This window comes from Ascaphus truei, chromosome 5, assembly GCF_040206685.1.
Source record: "Ascaphus truei isolate aAscTru1 chromosome 5, aAscTru1.hap1, whole genome shotgun sequence".
Classification (NCBI taxonomy): Eukaryota; Metazoa; Chordata; class Amphibia; order Anura; family Ascaphidae; genus Ascaphus; species Ascaphus truei.
Genome location: NC_134487.1, coordinates 291,511,142 through 291,521,518, shown reverse-complemented (window position 1 = coordinate 291,521,518; position 10,377 = coordinate 291,511,142). Strand labels below are relative to the sequence as shown.

Below are 10,377 nucleotides of genomic sequence, written 5' to 3'. Positions count from 1 at the left end.
TACCGTTACTATAACAAAACATGACAGCCAATAGGCTTTGAGGCGCGCACGTCACTTGGGGGCGGGACTTACATCACTAATCCTTTTTAAGGACGCCTTGGCCCATGACAAGGGTCCCACGTCATACGTGGTGGACCCGGTTTTCAATGTTGTAGATGTTGCATGATAACAAAACAGGTATGTGTTAGAGTAATGGTAAAATGTTGCTAATATGTTTAAAGGGATAGGAAAGTACGTATATTTATTCCGTCAGCAATGTGTACTACTCTTTCAGGTCCTACTATATTGTATTAGGAAACAATTTGTTTGTGATCGCTACATGTTATGCAGTCTGCAATGTTACGCTGTATCCACGCATTGAAAGTGAAAATGGTGGTTACAAAAAAAAAAAAAATTTAAACGCAGAGTCAACGCATAACGATTGTTATATTTACCATTCTTCTAGAATTAACTCTTCGCCTGGCTGCAACTGGTCGCTCCAGAAATGCAAGCCATTTTCATCCACGCTTAACCCAACCGCTGAATCCAGTATGGCACATATCTCCTCCAGGATGCGCTCATAGGAATCGCCACTGCTTTCTTCAAATAATTGGTCGGGAGGTAGGTTCATTTCTTCCGGTTCCCATTCCAATGCAATTTCAGCTGAAAGGCTTGGTACATAATCATAGTACTTTTGTTCTTGTACAATGTGGGTTTCAGGAATGGAGGCTGCAGATATTGCAGCACGTATCGATTCAAACGGATCAGTAGTAGCGGATACATTGCTATTGCCATTAGGAATAAATATGCCTTTCACGACAATATAAGTGCCGTCTTTCAGGATAAATTGTTTTTCCGGGGCAATCTTCCAGAAACCATAGGTGTGTTGTAGCTTATCCTGGTCACGTTCAAAAAAGTCATTACTTGATAAAGTGAATCTTATTGAGGAATTAAAATTCCGTGCATGCTTACGGTCTTGGTAATAAGGATATTTTGCTCGAATGAAATCATCGATTTGGCGTGTGCTTGCTTTCTGTCCGCGACTGTTCAAGATGGCTTCACAGATCATGTACTTATACCCTAAAAGGGGATTAATATTGTTAACGAATTCATCAGCCATGTCTGAGTAGCACAAAAGCTGTGTGCAGGTCTGTGTTATTTGCTCATCAAAATGAATGTGCTGAATGGCTAACAAACTCCTGTTTTTCCTTGTCAAGGTCAACAAAAGTAACTACTTTGACTCCTTATTTCAAACGCCAATTGGATTTGTTTGTCTAATTGGGTTAACAGTTGTGGTTCGTGATATGGGACTGTGGGAGAAACATTTCTCCTTCTTTTATCTCGTTTGTGAAAAACATCCCTAGACTGTGAATGCGTTCACATAGTGTTTTTTTGAAAACTAACAAAGACCAGTGTGTGAAAATATTTCTTAGCCAGGCATATCAGTAAAAACACACCTGCAAAAAGAAATGTTTTTTCCCCGCTTACATTTCTGTGTGTATGTGAAAGTCTGGTTAACTCCCTGTCTGCATGAGTTTAAATACGTGTGTATATATATATATATATATATATATATATATATATATATATATATATATAAATATATCTCTTATAAAAATATATATATATTTATATATAATATTTTTTTTTTTTTTATATTGCAGGAGTACACACAACATTGATGGCATTAAGTATACCTTGTATGAAACCTATTTAAATGGTGAGAAACATGATTGAATTAAGTAATAAACATTTGTTTAAGCACAATACTGTTAGAGTCTCATACTTAGGATATTTCTCAAACATTAGGCCTGTATTATTAAAATAGTGTTTTCACAAGGAAGCATGAAGTGTATTAGTTTGTGTATACCAGTTTATATAGTACTATATATATATATATATATATATATATATATATATATATATATATATATATATATATATATATATATACACATATATACATATATATATATACATATATATATACACATATATACATATATATATACACATATATACATATATATATACACATATATACATATATATATACACATATATACATATATATATACACATATACATATATATATATACACACTCTCACACTCACACTCACACTCAGTGTGTGTGTGTGTGTGTGTGTGTGTGTGTGTATATATATTATTATACATTCTGAGATGTTATAGAAACGAACACACAACTGATTAAAGGACAAAATTACAATGGCCAAGCAAGGCAAAGGTAAGTAATAATTTACACATAATCCTGCTGTACACGTACAAGAAAGATGTTTGCACTTACTTAGGTGTTTTAATAATTGCATGTGACTAATATGCATATGCAATTCTTACATCAATTAACACACCCAAATGCAATGTTTTGCTGCAAAGTCAATGGCAGCTTCTCTAAACTTAGCAACTGGCTCCTGGTGGACCATTACTGAACAGACGATTACAACATAAATATTTATAACACAATTAATTATGAGTGTTAACATTTCCAAAACTTCACGTGTACAAGAACATAGTTGAAAGTTTGGAAACAACACAGTCTTCAGCATACATACAATAGTAATTAGATAATCTGAAGTCAACAAAACAAGGCCAAAGACATATTTTCTGAATTATAACATTTATTTTTTTTGTTCCTTTTGCGAGCGAGTAACAGGCCTGCTTGTTGTCTCTTGAATTTTCCTTTTTCTTTTGCCACCAACTTTAGGCACAACAGAGCCACTTTGAGTGGCCTCTGGCACTTCACGGGCAGGGCTTGTGGCCAGTGACTGTTCACCTACGGGGCTTGTGGCCAGTGACTCACCTACAGGGCTTGTGGCCAGTGACTCACCTACAGGGCTTTTGGGCAGTGATTCACCTACAGGGCTTTTGGGCAGCGATTCACCTACAGGGCTTTTGGGCAGCGATTCACCTACAGGGCTTTTGGGCAGCGACTCACCTACAGGGCTTTTGGGCAGCGATTCACCTACAGGGCTTTTGGGCAGCGACTCACCTACAGGGCTTTTGGGTAGTGACTGTTCACGAACAGGGCTTGTGCCCAGTGACACATGTGAGCAAGTTGGTAGACACTGCACAAGTGATGGTTGGTCTGTTTCATGTGTGTCTTGTTTTGTTTTTGTCGCCTCCTTTGTAGGTGTCTGCTGCTGAATTTGTACAGATGGCAGCGGTAGGATGTCATCAGGAACCTGCACAGCAATGTCTGCTACTTGACCGGTAACATTTGGGCCTGGTGAATGAATATCAGATGAATGTGGTGAAAACTGACCTGCATGAACAGATCCTGGCTGGGAGGTGTTGAATTGTGGTACATTAGTCATTCTCCAGTAATTAGCTTGTGTTTGCTGAACAACTAATGCTTCGAATGAGGTGTTGATTTTTTGCAACTGTTTAGGCACTTCAATGAAGACTCTGTGGAGATGTGCCAATTGTGATACTGTTTCTTCCTGCAGTCCAATCATCCTTTCCAGCACTGTCATCATGTCTGAATGGCGACGATTTTCTGCGTCCACTATTTTTCCCTCTGAAGCTACAATTGCATCGTATGTGGAAGTTGATGGACGATTTGGCGGTACAACAGTTTCTATTGGCACCTCTTCATGGTCACATGATTGTATTTCAGTCTCTTCTGTGGCGTCATCCTCATCATACTCATCATCCTCATCACCATGATGTTCTAAAAAGAAATGTACACATTATTAAATGGCATGTTAATGTATGCTGTGTTACTATGTAATTGTACTGTGTCCTAAGTAACACCTAACATGTTAGCATACGTTTTATAACCTCATTAAAAACTACCTTGACTTACGAATAATGTTTGGACTCAGTATGAAATATGAATGAATGAAAAGTTGCTCTAAACTCAGAAGTCCTACATGATAATTAACATCACTAACACAATACATGTTGCCTTACACTTAATTTTCACTGACACTAAGTAATCCTATTTAAAGAAGATGTGCAAAACAAATAATGCACATGACAACATAACATATAGAAGAGCACATATTATATGGCCAGCAAATGATACACTCACCTTCTAGTAGTGTTGAGCTGGCTGACCCAGGTGAAGACACTTGTTCCATCTCAGGTGACACATGTCCTCCAGGGGCAACTATATATAACAATAACATAAGTTTTACATTTACATGTGTAAATATTGAACAAACACTTATTGTATGTTCTGTATTTATGATTAACTAACAACATCAGTTCCTTAACCGAAAATGTGTGTGAAAGTGAACATAAATAGTTGTAATAACACTGTACATGCCTGTGTACTTAGAATTTTTGAGTTCCCTAACATACAACATACTATGTTTCTGCAGTAATGCGTGAGGATAAATAGATTAAATGAGTACATAAAAATCATATGTTGTGTAGTGATATCAGTATCATAATGTACATAACTATCATGAGATGACCATTCACAATGGTTATCATGAAGGTGGTCATATTGCAAAAAGTGTTGTTTTTGGTAGAGGATATGTGTGGTACATTAATCGAAGATGTGGCACACCTGAATGTGGCTGTGACTCAACAAGACAACACATGCAGTGTGTGATAATGTGTCTTTCATAGTAGTTCAACTATAGATATGAGTGAACTAATGTGTGACGTACGCTTTGATAAGTAATGAGTTGTTGGGGCATTTAGTAGCTAGAGTTAAGCTTTCAAATGAGTGTGATTAACTTCAGTTGTGCTATTCATGTTGTAAGAAAGGTATTCCCTTCCCCAAAAAGCCTAATCAGCCACACCTTTCAATGACTTGAAACAGGTGCAAATGGTGTGAACTAAGTTGACCGTGAAATGAGGCTGTAATTAGTGTGTGTGCTGAACCCCACCCCCTCTGTTGAAGTGTATGCTGTGATGAGATATTAATTGCAGCTGCTTTAACACAATGGTAGATGAGCTAAGTAGTCATCTGCAGTGTTTAAGTTATGAAAACAATGACATAACATATGATACGTGTGCCTCATTATGCTGTCTGTATATGACATAAAGCAAAAATGGACCTTTTCATAAGCAACTATAGATGTGTTAGTGCCAGTGATGTTTGTAGGCCGTTACATGCAATTTCTTTGATGCATGCTTAAAATAGGCAGTAATGTCATGTTTGTCGGAGTAAAATCAATAAAATACACAATAATATGATACATATTTCTGTTCTGTACCTGTAGCTACTAATAATTTCTCATGAACATGTGTTACACATGTGTACTACCCTGTTGTTCCCCATCTTCGCCCACCATCAATTGCTTCCACTGCAGCTATGCATTTTGGGAATTCACATGTAAATGAGCACGCAATGGCACGTGCTATATTAGTTACTGCTTTTAGTAGGACTACTACATATATGTCTATTTTGAGATATATATATATACAGAATCAGACATATACATATATAGATGCAGGTATGCTTATATTGTGAAGACAGTATAAAAAGCAGTGTAAATATGCAAAATAACTGTAAGCAACGACACGCCTAGTACAGTAATATTTATCACCTGCTGGAAATTGTGACGGATAAATTCCAATGTCACGGTCACCAGCCAAGCCTTCCACGACGACGGTAAGTAATTTTGGCCGAAGCAGCTCCTCCAATGGAGTCAATATGAGACGTTGTGGTGTGGGCCCACCTCCAGTGCCAGTAGCATGCACGCGTTGGTCTTGTATTTTCTTTTTCAATTTGGACCTAATATCATCAAATCTTTTCCGACAATGATACTTGTCCCTGACACTATTCCCACAGGCATTGACACCAATGACTATTGTGTCCCACATTTCTTTTTTGCTTGCTGCACTTGTCCGCCCTTGAAAAACATATAAAAGATATGAGGTAAATGAATAATAATATAAGCACCAGTTTCCTACACTGCTAGCTGTTCCAAGAGATAGCAAACATGCTGTTTTATGTGTAATTTGTGCAGCACATGAGCATTCACTACTAAACCTATACATGTAAGCAAGGTTGCATTCATATTGTATGCAGTTCTGGCAAATTGACCGCCTGTGTTTATTTGTCCTTGTAAGGCATGATAAAAAGCTGTGTTTCCACACTAATGAACATAGAAAGATATTGTGTACCCATATTTGCATATGAACAAAACTCAGATGACCTAGGATCACATGTATTTGAATAATAAATGTAAAGTTACACTTACCTACTAAATGTCCATAGAGACTGTCATAGTGCTCCAGAATGCCAGTGACAAGAGCCCTATTTTCCTGGTCATTGAAGCGAGGATTACGTGGCTTCTCCACACGTTTTTTCCGAGCAGGTTTAGGGTCAGAGCTTGGCTGGTGCTGACTGGACTCTCCTTCTTCCAATGGAAGAGCCTCCAAAAGCTGGCCACCAGCAAGCACGCCACCACCAGACACCCCATCAGCAACTGCGCCACCAGCAGCACTCCCAGCACCAGCACTCCCACTCCTAGCACCAGCACTCACACTCCTAGCACCAGCACTCACACTCCTAGCACCAGCACTCACACTCCTAGCACCAGCACTCCCAGCACCAGCACTCCCACTCACAGCAACAGCACTCCCACTCCCAGCACCAGCACTCCCACTCACAGCAACAGCACTCCCACTCCCAACAACAGCACTCCCACTCCCAACAACAGCACTCCCACTCCCAGCAACACCACTCGCAGCACCAGCACTCCCACTCCCAACAACAGCACTCCCACTCCCAGCAACACCACTCGGTGCACCAGCAACATCACTCCCCTGAACAGAACGTTCACTCCGACGCGTACTCCCACGAGTAGCACTCCCACTCCCACCAGCATCACTCTTCCCACGCTTTGCGGGCATACTTCCAGCACTCACAAAAAACAGACAATAAATGTACAGGCAATCACACGACCCACTTCCACATATAAAACAAGACAAAGATGTAAACAAAACAACAAAGGACAAAGCTCACCCAATACACAACAAGTCTCTCAGTCAATATGCAAATCTTCAATCGTCCAGCTCTGTGCGTCTCTCTCTCTCTCTCACTCCCAACAACACAGAGAATGATTAGCAGTACACGTTGCCTTTAAATATGGCGCGCAATCAAAAACATGCTTGTTTCGCCTGATTCAGCAAGATTTGTGATTGTGCAACCTAACAGCACCCCGCCACGCACGCCGATACACCTGTGTGTGATCGGCTCATCATCGTGAGAGTGGGCGGATTTGTTTTCTGGTTGATTTTGAATGTATTCGGCACTTACTGCATACGGAGAGGGAAAAACGCCAATAACATGACTAATCGATAAGCTTGCCGATTTCACATAATCGTCGCTTACTGCATGAGGCCCTAAGTTCTTTCAAATCTAAGGCTGTCTCACATTTTAATCTGGTCTGTAACTGTTTCATTCGCCCATAACATATATTTTCTTTAACTGTGCATGCAATGTCTTGTATATAATGTATACCCTGTTCATTTATGTAACTGTATTTGTAACCATGTATTATTTGTCTTAACTCTGTGCCCAGGACATACTTGAAAACGAGAGGTAACTCTCAATGTATTACTTCCTGGTAAAATATTTTATAAATAAATAAATATTTTAAAGGACATTTTATCTTGATTTTCCTCTATCACATACTTCCTTAATCACTTCACTGTCAAATCCTGTACCTGTCATATACTGTATCTCAGAAAAATATAGGTGATTAAAAACAATTAGATACTATTTTTCTTTATATTTTATAACAAAATGTTTACATCATATACCGTTTCCATATAAGCAGCTACAGTACAACATTAAGTATATGTATATCTCCATATCTAATAACTATTTTACCAAACATGAAATTATACAAAATTAAATCATACACATGCAGAAACAGAAAAGCAGTGTTCATTTTGCTGTCAGTAAATGTAACAATATCCATTATATAACATTGTGTATAATTATCCTATCAATTCCTATATTAACCCCTTCATGACTGGCTGAGCACCCTTATTTATGTTATTGCTTGTGTCGTGGAAAAACTCAGTCCCACACATTCTTTTTAGGCAAAAATAATCTGTTGAAAAACTTTATTGCAGCGGCTGCTTGCAAGAGTAACATTCACATAAACATCAAGACATGCGTCTGATCTACTGTAACATAAATGAACTGAACAGTAGGCTCTAAGTAATCTCTTATACCAGAAGAAGGGGCGGGCATCCATAATATCACAGTGTCAGCACGTATTACTTCATTGGACATCTTACTTTTCATTATCTTGTTTTTCTCGCAGTTACTTGGTTACACAAACTCATGTGTTAAGCTACCTCATCTTTCTCAAGGCCGACAGCCGGTGCATCTCTTTCTCTCTCTGACTCTACATGGGGTGTTTAATAGATAAGACAAGAGGCCCAGCTAAAGAAAGAAATTACAGTTTCAGCATTAATGAACGTTCGAAGGGGAAAAACTTATTCTGCACACACACACACACACACACACACACACACACACACACACACACACACACACACACACACACACACACACACACACACACACACAATTTCACTTAACCCATAGCGCAATGAAACACAAAGCATGACTCTTCCTATAGCTATGGAAAACAAACACCCTGGTTATAGCTATACATAGAAATAATGTGAAAATATCATGCTTCCATACTTGTATATACACCTCTTCTACTTTATCATGTGATTTAATAGAAACCACCTTGATCCCTCAAACACCTTTTATTACCTATTCTTTTTGCGTTGTCAAAAGAAGTTCAAATCATTCTCCCATCTTATACTATATAATTGAAAGAACTGTATGCCTGCCTGCCTGCCTGCCTGCCTGCCTGCCTGCCTGCCTGCCTGGATGTCCGGTGTCCCTAGGGGAAATTTCATTGGTCCCTTGGGCCGCCCCCGCACACCTCTCATTGGCCTGAGGCGGAGTGACGGGCCAAAGGACACACAGTGACACAAACACACACACACACACAGGGACACACACAGGGACACACACAGACACACACACACACACACACACACACACACACACACACACACACACACACACACAGTAGGGGGGGGGGTGTACATTAGCATCATGTATAACCCGGGGGGTGGGGCTCACATACCCGCCGGTCCCGGAGCCTCCGCCTCTTCCTCCCCGAACATCAGCCTCCACACCCGCGCGCACCTCCTCCTCTCCCCGTGTCTCCCTGTTTCCCGCGCTTTCAGCCCCCCCTTCGGCGCCGCTACAGTCAGCGGGGGAGCGAGTGCCCGGGACAAAGCGGGGGAGCGGCCACAACACGCTGCCTCCCGCCTCAGATCCACGTGGGAGCTTCCGGATGGGTGAGTGAGCGGCCTTCATCTCCCCTCACCCCCCTTCACCCAACACTCACCCCCCTTCATGCATTTTCTATGCAATTGAGTGCAGCCTCTTATGGCAGTGAAAGGGTTAAAATTGGACACAATGGTTAGGGACCTTTGAGAAAGCGTCATTCTTTATGATGTGAAACGTGCATCGGTCGATGTCCTGACAGGGAGGGCCATGATAGGGGAAGTGAGTGTGCTTACCTGCAGCTTTGCAGGATGGAGGGACCCTGCTGGAGGCCTGCCAGAGGGGCTCGCAGAGGTCCCTGTCAGATGGTGTTCTGTCAGTTTCAGGTGAGAGACACCTCTGCAGATCTAGCACATGTTAAGGTGTCTGGCAGAGTACAGGCTCACTGGGCTCGGGACATTAGTCCCAGCATCCCCCCGCTGCCGGCAGCCCTACTGCTACATGGAATTCCTGTGTTTTTACCGCCTAGTTTGCCTAGTGGTTAAACTGGCCCTGACAGTATCACTCATACCCATTAGTAACAAAAATAACTTCTACTTGATAAAGCCAGATCTATGTACCAATGCAACACAAAACAAAGCCTTTGCTGTCAGAGGGAGCTGTCCATGTATTATTTGTCTTAACTCTGTGCCCAGGACATACTTGAAAACGAGAGGTAATTGTGAGATTTTGGTTCCCACCTTCCCACATCCTGTATACATGGGTGGTATACTCTCAGTAATTTGCTATTTGCCATAGAGTAGCACTGTTTGTTGTACCTAAGCTAGGGATATTTGTTATTTACTCCCTGGTTCCTCTAAGTGTTCCTTAGGGATATGACGGGTGCTGTAGTCAGCATACTGCTTTGGTTTATGCACAGGGGATCTATGCCGTGTTTTTACATTTCTGTGCTATCTTTTATTTTCTTTTGTGACATCTAATAAACTTATGTATTTTTGATATTGCCGATGGTATACCTGAGTGCTATTTATTTGGGCTCCTTTTTCTCTTGTTTATATATATATATATATATATATATATATATATATATATATATATATATATATATATATATATATATAGTTATACGTTACCGTTCCAAGGATT

The 10,377-nt window shown here is 40.3% G+C and overlaps 1 protein-coding gene across 1 annotated transcript; it reads right to left on the bottom strand.

The window, feature by feature from the left end:
- Positions 1–2,595: 2,595 nt before the first annotated feature.
- On the bottom strand, positions 2,596–4,106 carry LOC142494606 (uncharacterized). The gene is made up of 2 exons (XM_075599048.1): positions 4,033–4,106; positions 2,596–3,669 (listed from the first exon to the last, which is right to left on the bottom strand). Exons 1-2 carry the CDS (start codon positions 4,079–4,081, stop codon positions 2,618–2,620), a joined length of 1,101 nt encoding a protein of 366 aa, XP_075455163.1. The 5' UTR covers positions 4,082–4,106; the 3' UTR covers positions 2,596–2,617.
- Between the last annotated feature and the right edge of the window lie 6,271 nt (positions 4,107–10,377).